Source organism: Colletotrichum truncatum (genome assembly GCF_014235925.2).
Source record: "Colletotrichum truncatum strain CMES1059 chromosome Unknown Contig_0005, whole genome shotgun sequence".
Taxonomy (NCBI): domain Eukaryota; kingdom Fungi; phylum Ascomycota; class Sordariomycetes; order Glomerellales; family Glomerellaceae; genus Colletotrichum; species Colletotrichum truncatum.
Genome location: NW_027222402.1, coordinates 119,124 through 139,746, shown reverse-complemented (window position 1 = coordinate 139,746; position 20,623 = coordinate 119,124). Strand labels below are relative to the sequence as shown.

The window sequence follows — 20,623 nt, the reverse complement described above, 5'->3', positions numbered from 1 at the left end:
GGTAGACGTCATTCTCCCCAATCAGTCGCCCAGAAATCGGACACTCAACCCTTGTGTTTCAGCGCCAGATTCGTTCGCCTGGGATCCACGGCCCTTTCTGGTTTGTCTCTTGTTCTTCTCAGCGACGTCGCCGGAGTGTTTCCGGTTCCAAATAGCTTTCGCGACGCCGAGGCTCCGATTGCACCCAGACAAAAAGAGGACAAGTGTGGCGGCCTTATTTTTTTGAGGGGTTGGTCCTGTTGTGATAATTATTACACGTCACAATTTTTTTTTTTTACCCTCTCTCACCCTTGACCCGGGTAAACTCACTTCTCACTTTGCACATACTCACGCTCAGCGCCTCACCGCCGGCACGATGAGTAGACTCGGCTCATGGTTCCGCTCCACGGCGGGCAAGGTGAGCGTCAGCAGCAACCCAAGCCCGGCGGCTTCGCAGGTCAATCTGTCCGCCAAGGAAATGGCTGATATCGAGGAAGCCATGGCTGCCGCCGGTCTCATCATGAACGACGACATTGACGGCGCCGAGGAGCGCCTCCGGAAGGGAGACTCGGCATTCCACCAGCTAGGGCTCTCCATGACTACCTTTTTGCGTTCCGTGCTCGGCTTCGAGAAGGACGTCATGAATGAGGCGTCGAAACGGTTGGCCGACACCGAAGCCAAGGCTTGGGCCGATTACAAGAAAGCCGAACGCGAGAGCTCCGACCCCGACAGCAGTCGGGTCTACCCTCCGGGCACCGAATTTTTGCTCATCCACGCCGAGTCGCAGCTCATGGCGGCCGTCGTCGCCGTGCTTCACGAGAGCTTGACCGAGGCTCTCAAGGGCTTCTACAAGCTCCGCAAGGCGTTCGTAACCCTCGACGGCATCATGCTGCAGGAGGCCAAGGCCCTGGAAAAGGGCGACAACAAGGCCGACCCGCCACCACTGCGGACGCGGACCAGCGAAGACAAGATGCCCGGCAGCTTCGACGACGACGAGTTCGCCGACCTGGAGCAGAAGGAGGATAGCGATATCGACTTTGTCGACGCCAGCGAGGTCCCCAAGTCAGGCGCACAGACGCCTGCTTCCGCCGGCGCTGCTGCAGAGCAAAAGGTCAACGGATCGGCGACGCAGCAGCAACAGCAGCCTCCAACCCAGGAGATGGCCTCCCTCAGCGTGGATTCGGGCACGTCGACGCCGCAGGACGATGCGAAGCTCACCCCGCTTCAGGCCTCGTCCAAGATGGCGGACGACTCCGACTCCGACTCGAGCGTCTTCACGAACCCCGTCGACGTCTTCATCCACAGCGGCGCCAACATGTGTTTCGGCATGCTGCTCTTCATGCTCAGCATGGTTCCGCCCGCCTTCTCCCGCCTTCTGTACGTCGTCGGCTTCAGGGGCGACCGCGAGCGCGGCGTGAGGATGCTGTGGAAGAGCACCCAGTTCGACAACCTCAACGGCGCCGTCGCCGGCCTCATCCTGCTCGGTTACTACAACGGACTCATGGGCCAAGCCGACATTGTGCCCGCGGAGCGTGACTTTGACGCTGATGCCGAGCTGGTAGGATACCCGGCTAAGAAGTGCGCGGCACTGCTGGCGTCGATGCGCTTGCGGTACCCAGACTCGCGCCTCTGGCGAGTCGAGGAGTCGAGAGTCGTGGCGCAGCAGCGCCGACTGGCGGACGCCATCGAGCTGCTGACGACGGGGCCGGAATCCAAGATGCGACAGGTCACGGCGCTCAACAGCTTCGAGCTGGCTCTGGCCGCCATGTCGCACCAGAACTGGGAGCTGATGCAGAAGACGTTCCTGCGGTGCCTCGAGCTCAACGACTGGAGTCACACGCTGTACTACTACATGGCAGGCTGCGCGGAGCTGGAGATGTACCGCGACGCCGTCCATGCCGAGAAGAAGGACGAGGACGAGGTGCGGAGGAGGAAGAAGAAGGTCGAGGAGTTGTTCCGCAAGGCGCCCACCGTTGCCGGCCGCAAGAAATTCATGGCTCGCCAGTTGCCCTTTGACGTCTTCATCACCCGCAAGATCCAGAAGTGGGAGGACCGGGCGAAGGAGTTCAAAGTCGATCTGGTTGACGCCATTGGCGCCAGCCCTGCGCAGGAGATGGTGAATCTGTGGAATGGAACCAAGAGAATGAACGACGAGGAGCTGGAAAAGTCGATCAAGAGCTTGGAGTGGTCGCGGTGCACGGCGCCGGCCGAGGCAGTGGAGAAGATGAAGAAGACGCCGGACGAGGCTTCAATCCGGTCCGTCGCTCTCGCGGCGATTTACAGGACACTCGGGCGCTTCGAGGACGGCAAGAAAATCCTGCAGGACGAGGTTCTTAACGCGGACAAGTAAGTTTTGACTGATAAACCTCCCGCTCATTTTCAATTTTTCGCAAGATTCAAAAGCTGACCATGGTCAACACAGGGCGGCATTCAAGGGTCCCACCAAGGATGAGTACCCCATGCCCATGGCTCATTACGAGATGGGCGCCATCGCCTGGTCCGAGGCGTGCAAGCCGGAGCTTCGGCAGCCCGCGGCTGACGAGCCGACGGACGCCGAGGCGCAGGCCAAGCTTGCCGCGGAGTACCGCAAGAAGAAGACGGTCGAGTGCCAAGAGTGGCTCGACAAGGTCGTTGCGTGGGAGGCGTTTGTCTTTGACGCGAGACTCGGAATGCGTGTGCAGTCCGGTCTGGAGACGCTCCGTTGGTTCAAGAAGAAGAACAACTGGTCATAGACATGCTTTTTTTAGGATATTCATTTCCGGTGTAAATGGCCTCTGTGCCTAGGCGCATCTTTTCGGCAAAAAGGGGGCGGAGGGAGTCAAACACATGATGTATGAAGGTTTTGGGACTTCATTCGTATATACATATACTTAGACTCGCTGGCTATCTGGGGTATTTCTCGGGACATACAAGAGCAAACTCGTTTTTTTCAACGTTAAGAAACTGCAAGCAATCAATCTCAACCATTCATTTCAAACTCCGCATAAAGACGCCGCCGTGCTTTGCATCACTCGCTGCTCTTCTTCCCTCTGCGACCACCAGACCGGCCTTTTCTCAGCTCTCGGATCCCATCTTGCAGCATGTTGGCGCCGTCGCCGGCAGCCTTTGCCCCGCGTTCCTTGACGCGGTGCTTCTCTGCCTCAGCGCGCATGTCGTCAACGACATCCTGTCCGCAGCTCGTTCCGTGAGCCCAGTCCATCACGCCCCAGGCGCCGTAGTTTCCGCGACCTTTGCTTGCATAGTGGATCGCCGTTCGCCGCGTGATACCGCCCATGATGATCCCAGGAACGACGCTGTAACCAGACATGGCGAGTGTCTCCTCGGCAGTGCAGAAGCCGACAAAGAGAAAGTAGGTCAGAAGGTGTGGGCGGAGGACCAGCGCAGGCAGGAGGATAGGCATGATACGGTGCAGGAGGAAGGGAACAGGGTGGTCTGCGTAGAGCATGAGAGAGAACGGTGGTGCAGCGCGGGCGTGGGCGTATGAGGCATGGAGTCTTCCGATGCGTGTACTGGTAAAGCGTCGGCCGCGGCTGTGGAGGATGTGAGTGTGAATGTAAAAGGTGAGAACTTCGCGCGCGGCGATGAGAATGGCGATGTGTTTTACGAGTTGGAATGGTAGCGGGAGAGATGTCGAGGCCTTGAAAAGCGGTTCATGAAAGTATGAGGCCCAGGCGAGACTGATTCCGCCCTCGACGCCGGCGGCGAGGACGATATTAAAGAGGGCGAGGCCGAGAGTCTTGAGGAGGATCGGGCCGTGGGTTGGCGGAAGGGCCGCAGCTCCGGCTGTTTTAATGGACTCTGAAATGGACGGGATAAGGGTGTCGAAGAGAAGAAAGAGAAGAGAGGGCGCAAGCCAGAGGACAACACGCAAGGCGAGGGTGCCGAGGAGCTCAATCTTGAGCGGACCGTGGGAGAGAACCAGTGTTGTCCAGGTCATGTAGAAGAAGAGGAGGTTAAGGGAAGTCGTCCACGATGTCATCGCTGGCGCGAGGAAATAGGATACGATTGGCAGTGAGAGGAGTATATCCATCTTGAAGTCTTGTTAGTTGGCAGTGCTGCTTGCAGACGGACGATGAGATTTCGGTGTAAGTGACTCGGTGGTCAACTACTGAGCTAGCCAAGATGAAATGCGCGTCGATCTCTACAAGTTAAAGCGACGACTTGTAAATAGCTCTGGACTGATGTCAATCATAGTAGGGCTATGTCAGAGGCCGGGAGATGCAAGTAATTAAGTGTCAAGGCGCACGTTGGAAGCCATGACGTATGTCGGCGGTGGCAGGGATCACCGACCGTTACGTCCTAGAAGGGTTAGCGTCTGTGACAGGGCTGATGGTGGTAACACCTGTAAGCTGAGGAACGCGAGCGTTTGTTCTGGTTGGACAGCTGATCTGGAAAGCTTCGTCAAAGCAGAAAAATCTACGAGGTCGTGATCAAGTTTAGTTCCTTGGGTGCAGTTTTTTTTTTTTTTAGCACTGGTAGTCTTGTTTAACAAATATGACATACATTAGAAACTTACTAGGCCGCACCATTTCACTTATGCTATCATTAATCTTCTTTCGCTCCCTAAGAGCCTTCTTCAAGGCGGATGGGTGCCAAACCGAAGGAATAATTGTCAGATATATGTCTTTAATTGTCTTCGCTTTATTATTCTTTCAAGTCACAAACAAAGCCATTTGGTTGAATAGTGCTTACGTCAAGATAGTTCAAGGGCACTTCAAAAACCAATGATAACAGCAAATCAGCAAACAAGAATGAGATCGAAGAATCATATCGCCTTTACAATGATAATCTAACAGACTGTTCAGACGATGTTGTTCCACTTTTGCATTCAATAAAAGCGAGTACACCATTTTGAGTCACTAAGCACAGCCTGCGGTGGCCTTTCCCTGATATGGCAGCGGCTGAAACTTAGGGTTGAAGACGTTGACAAACTATAACCAACAATAGCTACCCAGTACTTGTAAAGCTAAATGTGACTGTCGCTGTGCGTGCACACAAAGGCTGCGTGGTTGGCATAGTTTGAGAGCTTGTAAGATGGCGGCGATATGCGAGTTTGCGGTCATTGGATCAATCATCTGCTATCGACACCGAGTTTGGGTGATGTTAGTCTCAATGTTTGGCTTAAATTGTAAAGGCTAGAACACTTCTTAATATGATGGTCAATGTGCGAAAATTTGATTCTCCCAAAACTAGGGGATGTCCTGGCTTCTTCTATTCCCACTCAAACGTTTCGTTCTGCTGGCGTCTGAATCTACACTTCTCTATAACTTTCTGTGCTATCCAGATGACATTTTCCGTCGCTCTGTACAATGAATGGGTATATATATAGAAATTGGGAAAACCACAAAGGCGACAGCAGTTTCTTTACAGAATATGTCGATAATCCCAGTCGCTATACACACTCTTGCCGTGGCATCGTGAAGTGTGCGGTGCTCTCACAGGTCTCAGATAACCGCAAACGTGGCTCTGTCTTATTTATTGCAAAAACAAGCGCAAGCGCCCTCTCCGATATTAACGCTGTGTAATTTGAACCCGGCACCGCACTTTTGACATCAGCGTTAGCATTTTCAAGATAGGAACTTTTGCATATATGCAAGATGCAAGATGTGCTGAAGGGAACCTACTTCACGGGGACATGCAGTTGTGCAAACATCTCTTATGCTGGTGCATCCGCTAAAGTCTGACTGGTAAAGGTTAGGAAACGGTCTCATGTATCAAGACTCTTAACATACGTTGCTATCAGCAGCAGCTCTACAAAAATACTTCTGAGCGGCGACATTGGAGATCATAGCCAACGGCAGGATGGCCGAGAAAATGGAAGAAAAGTGCATCGTTTCAGCTGAAGACTTTAGAGAGTTGTTACTAGCTTGTAGAGCCCAAAGGAATGCGATTGTCAATCTCCCAAGCAAACGGTTGCTCTTATAAACACGGGTGTCTGTCTTCAAGTCCCAAAATTAGTACAATGACTCGCATCCGCAGTTTCGACAACTTGGACTTTGTCGAGGATAAATGTACTCACACTCGAAACAGTGTCCTTGACTCGCTACCTGTTAATCAAACTTTACTTTGGACTATGCCGAACATTTAAGTTGCTAGATCAGAACTAAAGTGTAACAACTGACACAGATCTTTATTAACGCAGAGTGGGCTTCAAGTAGAGTTATAATCTTTCCCTCAGCCGAGTAAGAAGTGAAAAGTAGGAGCAGTATATGCTTTTGTCTCAGGCATTGTACAAGTTCAGTATGTATTATTGAAAACACGTTGACAAACGGTGTGACACAAGGTGATGATCACTTGCACCTTCAAAGTTGATAATTTTAAGCTTCTCGCCTCGCGGTGTGGTGACATCAAGGAGTTCATCCTAATGTAAACGAAGATGCGTCAGCTAATGCTTCAGATTGCCGACGACAAGGTAGTGCAATTCGGCTAACCCCACCTAAGTCAAATTTCACGAGATGGGACATACATCAACCGTTTGAGATAACCTTGTGTGTATCACATATACTATCGGACTATGACTGCGACTATCTTCAAACCTTATTCAAGGTTGATCAATTGGTAAGCAGCGTCATCGCCCACATTCATTGAATGAGAGATCGCAATAAACCAGACGTCCATTTGTTGCAAAATAAAAAGGTAGCCGGTTTATCTTGGGAGTTCTTTTTGACCCCCGAAGAACAATCCGATAACTCGGTATAGATTTTCGATAGAAACCCCGTCGGTAAGGCTAGAGCTACTCCAGAAACACATACTTGAGGATTAGGCGCTTTGGTGCGAGATTATAGCTACATGTAGGGAAGTAGAATACCTCTATATCTACATCATAATATAAAGAGTCTTAATTTAGATACACATTTCTAGTACTAGATGTAAAAGCATAAGTCCGTTCACAGAGGGTTGTTATCATTTTGGTTATTAAGTCTACAGCTAGAAAAGTCCATATTTAAGGCGTAGATCTTCTCCCCTACCAACTCTTCAAGTAAAACTATACTCGACTTATATAACTTGATTTATCAATATAGACTGACAGATGATGAACGAATGTTATCTTTAAGTATAAAGTAGTTGAATGAACAAATAATAATAGGGTACAAATAGGTAAGGTATTGAAAAAGAAAATGTGTGGAAGATGGATGCTATTTATTGTCCTTGATTGGAGAAGTCTACCTTCATTTGTCTGAAGACTCAAGCCCATCAAAGAGATCAAATACATATTCCAATGCAGTCAGCACCCCCTTTCTTAGGGTTGCAGCTGTCTCTCGGATCGTCCATGCACCACATACCCTCGGGACACTGTAGCCCAATGAAGCCATTACAGTAAATCTTTTCCACACAGATCCCCGGCCCATCGCAAGCCATCCCACATCCATCGCGCCACGGGTCGTCGATACATGTGTAGCCTTCGGCGCATGCCACATGCGTGGGCCTGAAGCCCCCGCAGTCACTGTAGGTTCTAGTCTTGCTTGGTGTGGGCGTCGAGGCCTCCTCAGTTGGTTCTTTGATGGTGAAGGGCGGCAGACTGGGCCTTATGATGGTAATAATTGGTCTAGTAGGCCAGGGCCTGGTAGGCCTTACGATAGTGAAAATTCTGGTTCTTACGGGAGGAATTTCAAGGATTAATGACGTTGGTGGTAGGAAGGGGCCATGCGTGAAGGGTGGTGCAATGATAGGGCTTATAGTGACAATTTGGGGTGTCGAGGATTCATCTTCAGCAGTGCTGAGAAGCAGCTGGCTGAGTAAAACAACGAGTGTAATGAATTGCATTATCACCTTGTGCTTGAACAAGGGGTGTAGAGGTCTGAAATGTATGGCTTTTGTACTGGCTGGTATTTGAGCTGCTGATGAGGGTAATGCATTGTTCTTGTTCCAGTGTGCGATCTCGCGAGCTCATATATTAGGAATCACATTCGTGACTGGCAGTTGGGTTTACGAAATAGAATGGTAAGCTGCTTATTTTGGCATCAAAGTAAGTCATTCAGAACTTCGTGTCTGAGATAGTGGATGCAAGGACGATCAGAGGCGGTTTTCCAAATATGGAGATCAAAGCATTTGCTGCGAAGTTAACAACGCCGCATGGATATACTTTTGAGTATCTTCATTGCAAGTTGCTACCGTCACGTTGTTACCGTCACGCACTTATGGAAGCGAGAACAATTTTACGCTTCTTACGCAGGTAAATGGAAGAGTGCAATGATTTACGGACGCCCTAGCCTCGTGCGGTTATCCAGACTTTGGCTGGGATGTTTTCAGATGGTTGGGCTCTCAGAAACATCATTTGCAAGGGAGATATAATTACGAAAGCTTTAGGTTAGAAATATGCCATTCAAGACGCTAAAGAGATCTGCAGCCTGGCTGGATACGCCATGTGACCTAATCAGGTAAGAAGCAAGTCTGATTAGGTTAGGTTGGAGTAAATCAAACATCAGTCACCAGTTAAGTTGACAGTTGGGGTTGAACATAGACTTAGAATGAACCTTAATGGGTGGATCATTCCATGTTGTCTCTGTTAGAAGACCTATTGAGGAAAACTAGGGCACGATTGGTCCGCTTGAGAGATATTTTTAACACCGCTCAAGCGGTAGCTGGACGGTGATGGTTCGCCCCGATTGCCAAATCCCGACTGGAGGCAACAGAATGGTAAGATTCTAGTGATGCGAAAACGGTCCTACACTCGTTGCTATGTTGTCTACGAGAATCTTGTTGAACATTACTACTACTATTTTAGTTTCCAGATTTGATGATAGTCTCTCTTATACTGAGAGACTGCGACATCAACTACTATGTTCCACTTGCTGGAGCGAAGATATATTCCGTGTCGTATTTTGTCCTTAACGTATAGCTCTGGCCGTTACTTGTTGCATTAGTTGATACCAGCCACATTAACATTGCATTATGTCTCACCATGCGCTCATTGGGAAGGTAAATGGGTGTAAGACAAAAATGATCACAACGTAATGTAGACACCTACTCATGCTGTACGAGGCGAATCAGAAAGGATGTTCTAATGCTACTTACTAATACCGGTAGCCGTCCCGCTAGGAATGGGACATATTTTCACCGACTAAGTTGTCTTTATCTTCACCAACCGTATGCCCAATGTCAAAATGGTCGTAAATTTCTGAGGACCTTTCGATTCAAGATCCGAAGGCTTGTATACAATGACTTGCTGTGCAACACAATCAGGCCGGCTTTTCTAAGGCCAACATGACCTCAATTTTAATATTACAATACAAGGCAATAAACTATGCTCCATTGAATAACTTTGCAAAGATTGTTCATGTACAGATTTTGAAAGCGCCTTCGACCTAGCATATAACTTGTACGAACAAGCCCATCGCGGACTCAACACTCGGCAGCTTTCAACTTGTCGCGGGTCAAATTGCCCAAGTGTCTCCGAGATTTCTACCTCGTTACATGTTTTGGCAGGATCTTGACGGAAGAGCGCCAGTGTAGGGTTTTTTCTTCAAAAGTACATGCCCAAGACCCTGCCTATGGGAATTACATATTGCTCGCAGTATGCAATAACAAGGGAAGTCTCTTTGAGCCTCCAAGGAATGATAGAAGAGGTCGATAGGGCAAACATCCATAGGGGAGATGGGACACAATGTTTTTCTAACGGCCGTGCTCGAATGGAAGGGTATACCGAGTACAGGAATCCCTCTTGGATGGAGGGGGACAGAACTGCCCTGGAAAGGGTCCATCTATCGACTCAGTCAAGACAAGGAGACCAAGGATAGAAAGTGGCTGAATCTTCCACCGAACTGATTCCAAAGGCGGACACAGAAATCTTTGGGTATCGGCCTAGCCCCCGATAGACCGCATTACTGCGTAACAAAAAGCCATTTGTCGATGGCTGCTAAAACCGTAACCTCATACGAACGGTCCTATAAGGAGTAAAGTTTTTGTCGCAAGCCATGTACGCAGATGGTAAATGCTTGACAGTACTTAGGCTGTTATATCGAGTTGATGTTTCTACCCAGTTAGTTTACATGTCACTGTCCTTAGTCCAGCAGGCAAAGGCGACCAACGCCACACATAAGTCGACAGAAGTAAACCTCAGACCTTGGAGTACTCCAAAGCTGCTCGTTTTGTTTAGTAATCTGTTTTAGACACAATCCATCTAAAGCATGTCTCTTGAGTTCATCAGGCATAAACCACAAATCATCCGCAAGTAATTAATCGCGGTCTAGGAGGGGGAAAACAACACTAGCTTCATCCGGTAAAATACTGTGTAGGGAAATGTGGTTAACTTGGATTGAAACCGAAACATCCGAAGTTGAGATGTGATGAAGGCGCCGCGGCCACCGAGAGCCTGAAAACAGAGCCAGGCATCTTGCCCTATTCAATTGATGCTGTGGGTTGGTCGCCACGTCGTTCTTTCCAATGTATGTCTCCGTATTTTGATTCAGTTTAGTCAGAGACCCCGTCTAAACTACTGAAGATAATTTGATGGTAATTGGGATCTAGCTGCCCAAGGGCGAAGTATTGTCATGATGGCCTCGTAGCAGACGCGCAGCCTCATCATCACGTACCCTCTGCCACCGATGAATCGTGCACAGATCCAATGAGGGATATACCGCTCAATCAATCTACTTTAACCCCCATGGGCTTTCCGCCCTCTGCTTCACCACAAGTATCCCATCGACTGCCACCGGGCTACAGGTACATGAGATGCGGAGTTATAGCCAATCCGAAACAAATAGCGAGAGCTTCCTTACAGTCCCATATCTATGTTCCGTGGATTTGGAGAAATATGGACCGATGTGTGGCTCGCAATGTGCCTGCAGCCTAGTAGTAGTCGATGGGATACCTCTTTTAGTATGTGGCGAATTGTTGTAACAGAAGGCCGCGGTGCCTCGGGTGGGCATCTTTTCATTCGATGTCTTGACATCCCGGTCAGCTTTACTCCATAGGTATGGACGATGAACCGCGGCCTGAGCAGTTAACTTTTGCATGTGCCCCTCCAACTCTGTTTAACATAGCGTATAAGCTGTGATTCGATTCCACATTGCATATGAGATTAATACTGTCTAATACATTAACTTTGGCCAAAAGTTGTCTCTCTGCACCTTTCAACTCGTCTTACTTCGTACTGCTGCCAAGTTTTTCAATTATTGTGCGGATTGGCAGTACATGCAACTATCCTAAGCGTAAACAACGAAGAACACAGCCGTCAATTTCGTAGTAATGGGCTTGCTTGACGTTTGGAAAGATGTCAGCCTTCTCCAGGTTGTATGCTCGTTGTTTGGAGCGTACACGTTGCTCCTGCTTTACTACAGGGCTAGGGCCGAGTACTCCATCAGTAGATCGGGAGGAGTCAGAGCGCCAGTTATCGCTTCCAACCCGGTGACAGGTAGCCAGTGCAAAGCACTTCCTCCGTCATGCATTGCCTGCTAATCGGTGTGAAGCGTTGCCGATTTTTCTCCGTCTTGGCCGATATCACCTCAAGCATCAACTTCTCGATGGCTTCAACGCACTCTTTAATGTCTCTGATAATGAGCGTTCGAATACAATCGAGATGAGTTTCACTGGGAAACGTCGGTTTCTCATGACTAGAGATCCGGAGCACATCAAGACGATACTCGCCTCTAAGTTTACGGATTTCGGGAAGGGTCCCACGTTTCATCAGATCTGGTCTCCATTCCTAGGAGACAGCATCTTCACGACAGACGGAAAACTTTGGCAGGATAGTCGAAGCCTGATCCGGCCCATGTTTATCAGGGACCGTGTTAGCGACCTCGCCATCTTCGACAAGTGGACCAACGTCATGATAGGACAGTTCCCGGCGTCCGGAGTAACCTTTGACATTTCAGATCTCTTCTACCGAATGACACTCGATGTAACAGTTGAATTTCTGCTCGGACATAGTGTTAACAGTCTTGAAAAGTATTTTGAACCCGTGTTTTTTCTTCTCTGTTTGGCCAAGACAAGGAAAGAAAAAAAGCTGATATTGCGAATACCAGCCCGAAGCACCACTTCGCCCACGCTTTCAACCAGGTGCAAAACTATCAAATGTATTTCACCGTCATGGGGTAAGTAAGGCTATTCGATTTACATCAGCTATAGCTCATCCGTCAAAAGGCCTTTGCGGACCGTTTTGCCAGATGGAAAGTATAAACGAGGCATTAAGGTCATTGAGGAATTCATTCGCCCGTTTATTCAGAACGTGCTGGCTATCACGCCATCCGACCTCGAAAATCTCTCCAAGTCAGATAAAGAGTTTACGTTCCTCCATAATATTGCCCGTTTTACCCGCGACCCCAAGGTTATACGGGACCAACTTGTGGCCATCCTCCTTGCCGGCCGAGACACAACTGCTGCCACGCTATCCTGGACTCTCTATGAGCTTGCTCACTACCCAGAAATATACTCAAAACTCCGGAACGAGGTATTGGCAACGGTCGGTGTGACGAGAGCACCAACTTACGAAGATCTGAAGAGCATGAAGTACTTGACGTACTGTTTACAAGAAACGCTGCGTCTGTATCCAGCAGTGCCGTTCAACTTGCGCTCCGCCCTATCAACGACGACGTTGCCTGGCAGTCACGGCGCACCAGACATCGCTATTCTTGAGGGGGATGCAGTGGCATACAGCACGCTGGCGATGCAGAGGAGGAGAGACCTGTACCCGGCTATTTCAGAGACGTTCGCGGACCCGGGAATCTACAGCCCCGAGAGATGGGAGCACTGGCAGCCGAAGCCGTGGCAGTATGTGCCGTTCAATGGTGGCCCAAGGATTTGCGTCGGACAGAATTTTGCAAATACAGAGATGGCCTACGCAAGTAAGTGCGCCCTTTCCAACTTTCGCTTTCGCCCCAGACGCAATTTCATGCCTTGAAGGAAGCTCTAGGAATGAGTGCAGGAGACGAAATGCTCACATGGAATTCTAGTGGTACAGCTTGTGCAGAAATTCGATAGGCTAGAGTATCGTGGCGACTGGGATGCCCAGGTCTTGAGGGCCGACATTGTAGGCGCGCCAGGTCACGGTGTTCCTGTTGCCTTGTTCCATGCCACCACTAGTGACGAGATGGCGTAGGGCTCGATGAGATACATCAGAAAGAAATTGGAAGGATACTGGGAAAAGCGGAAGAGAAGCATACGATGGAATCACTCTATGATAGGGAAAAAGAGCAGCTTAGAGGCCGTATAAGGACCGCTCACCAATGTCGAGATCATGCGAGAAACTCGAGTTCAACGCAGGCTTTCTTTTTGCTTGTTTCAAGATAGGCTTGGTCTGAATTGATTCAACAACGAATCCTAGCAGTGGTGAACGCTGCCTTGTAGTCACTTCTGCGAGTCGTTTGGCCAGCACATTGGGGAAGCAAGTAGAGTCCCTTGACCTAGGTGTGTTATAATTGGTAGGCGGGCTTTGGGCATACAGGAAGAATGAAGGGCCCAGCTAGTTTGCTAAGGCGAAGCATTTGTTGAATGTATGCTTCAGTAGTGCAATCCCTGCAGCCCCTGCCTGACACCCCTCGGAGAGTTAACAGTGGCGAGAGGAGTCTCTGAACAGCGGGTATCAACACAACCGAAGCTTTCTCAACCGTTTAGACGTAAGCAAGAACTAATTACAGGCTTTTAATGAACGACCCCTAGATCATCTAATTGGTCCTCTCGTGTTAAACAGATATTTCACAACCCCTAACTTTGTTACTTAGATGAAGCTGTATCTGGCTTGGGTGTTGTGTACAGGGCACAGGTAAGAGGTGGGGGCTTCCGTCCTTATTCCATCCCATCTGCAATCGTACCCTGGATTAAGTTGCGCCTCAGCCGCCTAACAACTTACAAACTCCAATAAGCAAAAACGCAAAAGTAAACGTCTTCGACATGGGGCTGATTGAAAAAGGCACTCCCGAAGGAATTAGATTTCGAGTCTGCAGGGGCCCAGCGCGCAGACTTAGACTTTAGTAGCAGCACTCTGCAGGGTCTCCAATTAGGAGAGGGGGGGGGGGGGGGGGGGGAAACCAACACAACCATAGCCCACTATCGTGAATTGTTTCGCATGAAAATATCAAAATCACAAAAATAAAACCAAAAAACAACGACAGCAGCAGGATTCGAACCTGCGCGCCCGAAGGCATGAGATTTCGAGTCTCACGTATTAACCACTCTACCATGCTGCCCTTGGTGATCCGAGTCGTGCTAATCATCGACTATAGTGGTCAACACCCCACGTCGACTCCCACTCTTCTACGTCCCATTCTAGTAGTTGTGAAAGTTGTCCCTTTATGTTTAGTTCTAGACATTGCTTGACAACCTCCAATTTACCTTTGGAAGTGATCTTTTTGAGAACTGAGCTTAGTCTCATCACGACAAGGTCTTCAGTCGCTAGCGCTCATCAGGAAGGTATTCTTACAGGTTTGATTCCGCACATGTAATCGATACCAACCACATCGACACGTGCAAAAGACCATGAATCCACAAAGGAGATCATATTAACACATTAACCGGGCCGCTGCTCGCATCGCTGCGAGGGCCCGATGGGCTGTACTACTATATATACTACAACGCATATCTTGTTCAAAGGTCATGTCCCACATGAACCACCGGTGCGCCCTCCCCCATCCCAAGGTCCTGTTCTTTCCGTTGGCCTCATCCTTCAGAAGCTTCATCCCGGGGATATCGTTGCTCCCAGATGTATATAAAAATAAAATAAAATGAAAAACCCCTCTCCCTGACACGCGCTCGACGCCGGTGCTGTACAAGAGTATACCCTCCAAAAATCGTACATGATTTTTCCTCCAAAAGAGATTATATAAAGTACCTTGATGCAGGTTTAAAGTGTAATAAAAAAAAATTGTGTGTCAAGATAGCACCTCAGTCAAATCATGGTCGGTCAAAAGACTGTTCTGTTCGAAACAGAGAAAAGAAAAAAAATTCGTTTGCCGTTATACGAGGTTAAGCGCCTTTTCTTTACCGCGTCGCCGTGTTTCTCCGACTGCGCTCATCTTTCTTTCCGCTGGTCGCGCGGAGCCAGTCATCCCACTCCTTGCTGATCTCCATGAGCACTGCGCCCATGACGCCGGCGCTCGCCATGAGACCGTGGCCTTCTCCCTCGAGAACCCGCACCTCGCACCGCCGCATCGTCTTGCCCAGCCACTTGACGTTGTCTACGGGCACACGGGTATCGCGGCTGCCGTGGTGGATCACAACAGGGCGTGTGATGTCGACGTAGCGGAAACCAATGGTATGCCTGCGCTCGAGGCAGACCAGCAGGTCGACGGCGGGGTTGGCGCCCGTCGTGGCCAGTTCCCAAATGGCATGCGTCAATCTGTTGTCGTAGATCGTTTGACGTTCCTTGTCCATCAATGCGTCTGAAGCGGAGGCCAGGATCTGCGTGTCAGAGTTGTAGTGCCCCTGTGCCGATGCGGTGCCGGTGGGTCTGATCCTGTCCATGTTTTCTGTGGCAATCGGGGCGGGTCCGGCCGAGAGCAGGTCGTCGCCCGCAGCGCCGTCCCTGAACAGGCCCAGATTTTCCTTGTCGAGGTGGAGTGCCGTGTCCCGCTTGCTCGTGGTAGATGTGGCCGGGGTGTCCCGGCCAGTGGTGGCGGTCGACTTGCGCTTACTACGTCTTGGCGTCTTGGGGAGGGAACTTGTGATGGAGCTGCTTGTGGCCGACATGAACGAGCTGTTGGCTGCTTTCAGGAACGTCGTCGGGAGAGCCCTGAGAATTCGCTGTGATGTCGGGATGGCGTTGGTGGGGGGCATCGCCTGTGACGTGCCGAACACGTTCATCTGTGAAGGCGGGATCCAGGGGGCGAGCAAATGTATCCTGCCGCGAATGTGCTGGGGCATTCTAAGTGCCGTCGCCAGCGCGTAAATGGCGCCGGCGGAGTGTGCGAGGATAGAAAATTTGGTAATTTTGAGTGCCTGGCAGATGGCGTAAACGTCGTCGGGCCAGCTGAGCGGCGTCGCGGTTCCATCACCGTAGGCTTCACTGTCGCCCACACCAGGTCTGTCGGGTGTAATGAGACGCAGTTTGAGCGTCAATGCTAATTCGTCGTAAAACGCCGTGATATATCTCGTCAAACCCATTCCCACACAGCAGAAGACGGCGGATCCATCTGCATCTCCCACCTCGGAGAATGAAATCACCCGGCCGGTCTGCGGATGACGGATCTTTTGGGATAGCCGGGGAGAGCACAAATATGACTCGACGGCATCGTCAATAGAATCTGCACTGCGTGGGCGCTCATAGCCAGCAGGCATACTCTGGCGGTGGTCTGGAGATGCTGCTGAATTGCGCGGGCTGGCGTGGGATTCTTCCCCCTTGGGGCTCAATGGCCGTGACAGCCGCTTGAGCCTTGAACTGCTGCGCTTCACCTTGAGGGTTTCGCCCAAATCAGAGCCATCGCGCATCGATTTCCGGATGTTTCGGTCGGCGGTCTGGTCGTCACGACGACGTCCCTGTGCGACAGCGGGGAACGGCGCGCTGTCTTCGACATCCTCCTCAAACAACGGACCCGAGACGCGGAAGTCTTCGGTGTGCCTGGTATCGAACAATGGACGGCTCGCATATCTTCCAGATGCGTCACCGGATATCCTGGCAAGGTCGTTTTCGGAAGCATGCCGAGACAAGTGCTTGCGCCGCGGAGCTTCCCGTGTAGGCGTCTGCTCCTGTCCCCCAAAATGAAACTCGTTTGTACCGTTTTCGCTGTCTCGCTTCGATCGGGAGGATCGCGTGGACGACCTCTTGGCGTTTGTTCCGGTCTTAAAAAGAGAAGAGTCTCGGGCGGGGATGGGTCTAGGGCTCGTCGGCTCCCCACGGTGAGGGCTGCCGGCGTCGTGGGAGTGCGACTCGTCTATGGGAGATTCCATGTTGGAGGTGGGTTCTTCGCTGATGGGGGTCTCGGCCAGGAAGGGGTCGGGTCGAAGTGACAGTCCGGTGAAGCTGCTGGAGCTCCTGTCGCCAATGCTCGCACGTTTCTTTTCTTCGTTTTCTCGTAGGCGTTCCTTGGAGCTCATGTACATCAAGCCCCTGTGGCTCCTTCCCTGCTTCTTGCCCCAACTGTCATACGATCGCTGCCTTTTGAGTTCTGGAGTTGGCGCAAAGCCGCGTTCTATTGACAAGTTGCCTATGCTCTGAGCATCGTCCCGCGATCCGGATCCAAGTGAACCTTTTGACGAGGGCCGCGAGGAGCTCCGTAGAAGAGACTTGAGACTGCCGGAGACGTCGCGACTTGGCGATTTGGATGCAGTCAGAGGCGAGAGACCGGAAGGGCGCTTGGAAGTACGGATAACAGGAGCGGAGGCGGCGACTTCGTCGAGGGGGACGTCTGCGGCGCGAAGGTCTGCGAGTGAAGGCTGGGAGAAGGCGCCGTAGTCGACTCCGAAGCTACCTTGGCGGGGAGATACAGGAACCGAAAGACTCGGAGCGCTGCGCTCAAAGTGTTGGTCGGCAGGTTCTGAGATGACGGACAGACTTGTAATCAGAGAGGATATGACTTCAGGTGAGCTGGGGGCGGCGTCGATAGAGTGGCTCGAAGGAGGTGGTAGCGAACGTCGACGCGGGCGAGGCTCAGGGGTTTGAAGGTGTCGGTAGCGTTGGGGGATAGGGGGGATGGTATTTGGGTCGGAGGTGTCCATGGCGACAAAGAAAGGGAGAAAGGAGGGGGGAAATCGACAGACCACGCGACTGCAGGACGGACGGGACGGGAACGGACTCTCTCAGGAGGTGGGACGGGGCCTGCTGCTGCTGCTCTGACTGCTACTGCTGCTGCTGCTCCTGTGCAACAATGGCAGCAGAAGGCAGCGCCAGGTACCGCACAGAGTACACCGTACGTACAGACACTAGACAAACCCTCGAGCTCCAAGAGGGAAAAGGGGGAGGGGGGGTGTTTGGTTGGGACGAGAAGGGGGGGGAGGGGGACCCAGGTTTCCCGTAGCGAACAATAGAAACGCAGCGCAAGGCCAGAAGCTAGGGCGGCCGTGGCACCCCAACTATGCGTCAATCGGGATCCAGGCGAGCGGACTGTCTCACAAGGCAATCGTTGGCTGGTGCCTCCAAGGGAGAAGATGTCTGCTGGATTCGGCGTGGAGGGGGTGAAGATGGGCCGGAAGTGTGTCTAGCAGGGCGGACAAGTTCAAGGCGATGGCAGAGACGGGATAGAACCAAGGAAATGGATCGCGTCGACGGCGCACACAGGGGCGGCGGGCTGGATACCAGGAGTAGGTGCAGCAGAATGAGCAGACTGATGCAGGTACGGGAATATGTGGGTATCTGCGAGGTACTACGACGGTAGACCAACGAACGATGGATCGGTAGGGAATACCAAGAGAGGAATGCGGCGTGGCTGCAGCTTGAAAGTAGTAGTGGTTTGTAGTCTGTCGTAGTAATAGTGGACAGAAAAAGGAAAGGAAAAAAATAAAAAATAAAAGCTGAGGCGGAGCGCGTTGGGGATAGTGTCTCTGACTGTCTCGCCTTGTCTCGATTATTCGCGATGATCGACCAAGAGAGGAGATAAAAGAAGAGGGGTGGGACCGTGCTCGTTTTTCTTTTCGTCCTTTTCCCCTTTCCTTCTACCGACTGGGGGGTTGTATTATTATTTTTTCTTCTTCTTCAGGGTTTCCTGATAGAGATAACCGTGCCTTTTGCGCTCAAGCAAACGAGCAGATGGGGGAGAGGGAAAGGGTGTGCGTGGGCGTGGAATGATTGGCGCAATCAGTCCTTCAGTTGGTTCTTGGTCGCTTGGGGTGACGGTGACAGTGATGTGACCGTGAGTGAGTGACAGCCAGAAAGATAATGCAGCAGGTTTGTTTGATTGATCGGGCTTTGGCTGGATCGGGAATGGAGGAGGATTTAGTTAGCCCAAGGACGGTCGGCCGCAAAAAATAAAAGAGGGTATAGAGTGAAAAGTAAAAGACGAAAACACAAAATTGTCCAAACTAACTAGGAAAGCTTATGGAAAGCGCGGAAGAACTGGAGAAAAAAAGAAAAAAAGAAAAAAATCAGTGAGGAAAAAAAAAGGCCAGGGTTACATTGGCGGTGGCCGAACGTAGTGGCGTCGCAAGTCGCAATGGTAGAGCAGGCCGGCGGACAGCGTAAAATGGGCAATTATTGATTGCTCACATCTGGCTGGTTCGGGCAGAGCGCCGTATTATTAGCTCCAGAAGGGAAATAATGACGAATGACCCTTGCGCTGAGGAGGAGTACTACTACTACCACCTGAGTACCTTACATACAAGTGTAGTTTGTAGGAGGAGAAGGTCGACGTCGTCTGGATTCTTCTTTGCCTAAACTCGGCAAAATCAGATACAAAAGAATGGACGGGTGACGAATCAATCCCGTCTCTTGAGTTTGAACAAAAATAACAAGGACCAGTTGAACTGAACCCGATGGGATGGATGCATTGGGGAAAAAAGGGGCCCGTGAGCTCTACCGTGCCCACCGTATTTCGTAGTAGTAGATATCTCTTAATAGCGTGTAGTACGTACTACGTACCGTACAGACGTATAATAGTGCCATACACGGCAATACCATAGTAAAACTGTGCAAGAGCAGAGTACTCGACAACCACGGCAACCAACATCGTCACCATATCCAAATACAACTGGCAAGGAAACGTCTGTAGAACTCACACGAACATGTGCCTGATGCCACTTACCCCCCCTCCCAGTGCAAATCTCAATCCAGGTGCACGGGACCAGGAAAAACCGGGGAGAAGACAGGGGGTCCCAGCAGCCAAATTTTGGCTTCTGACGAATTGAAGGTGTTTGTCTCCCTGTCCAAGATGATCGCTGACAGACGGGAACCACGGTTTTCTGCCTTTTAGCACTCCGTAGTGTGCGAATACTTTTGGTGCTGAACTAGAACAGAAGAAGGAGGGAAATACAGACAGAGATCGGGCCTCAATCGCCCATGCGTCGTCTCTCGCTGTCCGTTCCTACATGTCACGCAGGTCAGCTTGAAACGGAGCCATCAAAACTTTCTGCAGCCTCCTGCCAACGCAAAGCTCTCTCTCTCTCTTTCTCGTCTTCCATTTGTTCTTCTTCTCGGGTCTCTGGGGCAGCAATTACTACCCCTGAATAAAAAACCCGACCCGTGCATTCAATTGGCCAATCCAAAGTGCAGCTCTCTGCCCTCTTTTTCGGCCCGGTGCGGATACCCAAAAAGTCCCTGCTGGTGGGACAGGGGCGGGAACAAGCCGAAGGAAGGGAGGGAAGAACGAGAAGAATGGCACAGGAAACGAAATAAGGATAACACAAGAGCCAGCCCCGTACCTGTGCCATCTGACGGTGCACCTGGAGAAGGTAATGATAAACGAGTGGAAATGAAAAAAAAAAAAAAAAAATTTGACAGGGGGCCAGAAACATCCCTGGAGCCATGACGCAGTTCTCAACTCAAAGACGCGTCTATTCGCCCGTAATACTCCGCATGTGTTGCTACTGGACCGCAGACTGCAGACCATTTCTAGAATTTGAAATCGAATCTCGAGAGGGAGAGAAATCAAAATAATGAAATACGCACGCAGGAACCTGGTGGAAGTTTCAGTGGTTTCGGCCAAGCGTCTGGCGCCCCCAACTACCGAAACTCTGACAGGTACAAGACGAACTGAATAGTCCGAGAAAGGAAAAAAAAAAAAAAAAAAAAAAAAGGGAAAAAAAAAAGAGGTCACAGGAAACTCACCCCCCTATGAAGATGTAA

At 50.7% G+C, this 20,623-nt stretch overlaps 5 protein-coding genes across 5 annotated transcripts; 2 read left to right on the top strand and 3 right to left on the bottom strand.

The window, feature by feature from the left end:
* Positions 1 to 355: 355 nt before the first annotated feature.
* On the top strand, positions 356 to 2,711 carry CTRU02_208036 (mitochondrial outer membrane protein iml2; the record flags this gene model as incomplete). Its single annotated transcript, XM_036729203.1, has 2 exons — positions 356 to 2,325; positions 2,402 to 2,711. The coding sequence occupies 2 exons, from the start codon at positions 356 to 358 to the stop codon at positions 2,709 to 2,711; spliced, it is 2,280 nt and encodes a 759-aa protein (XP_036579035.1).
* A 275-nt stretch (positions 2,712 to 2,986) lies between these two features.
* Positions 2,987 to 4,009, bottom strand: CTRU02_208035 (sterol desaturase family; the record flags this gene model as incomplete). The annotated part of the gene is made up of 1 exon (XM_036729204.1): positions 2,987 to 4,009. The coding sequence occupies one exon, from the start codon at positions 4,007 to 4,009 to the stop codon at positions 2,987 to 2,989; it is 1,023 nt and encodes a 340-aa protein (XP_036579036.1).
* A 3,173-nt stretch (positions 4,010 to 7,182) lies between these two features.
* Positions 7,183 to 7,743, bottom strand: CTRU02_208034 (proteinase inhibitor kazal; the record flags this gene model as incomplete). Its single annotated transcript, XM_036729205.1, has 1 exon — positions 7,183 to 7,743. The coding sequence occupies one exon, from the start codon at positions 7,741 to 7,743 to the stop codon at positions 7,183 to 7,185; it is 561 nt and encodes a 186-aa protein (XP_036579037.1).
* A 3,423-nt stretch (positions 7,744 to 11,166) lies between these two features.
* Positions 11,167 to 13,015, top strand: CTRU02_208033 (cytochrome p450 alkane hydroxylase; the record flags this gene model as incomplete). Its single annotated transcript, XM_036729206.1, has 5 exons — positions 11,167 to 11,332; positions 11,388 to 11,865; positions 11,943 to 12,011; positions 12,061 to 12,761; positions 12,870 to 13,015. The coding sequence occupies 5 exons, from the start codon at positions 11,167 to 11,169 to the stop codon at positions 13,013 to 13,015; spliced, it is 1,560 nt and encodes a 519-aa protein (XP_036579038.1).
* A 1,877-nt stretch (positions 13,016 to 14,892) lies between these two features.
* On the bottom strand, positions 14,893 to 17,565 carry CTRU02_208032 (hydrolase; the record flags this gene model as incomplete). The annotated part of the gene is made up of 1 exon (XM_036729207.1): positions 14,893 to 17,565. One exon carries the CDS (start codon positions 17,563 to 17,565, stop codon positions 14,893 to 14,895), a length of 2,673 nt encoding a protein of 890 aa, XP_036579039.1.
* Between the last annotated feature and the right edge of the window lie 3,058 nt (positions 17,566 to 20,623).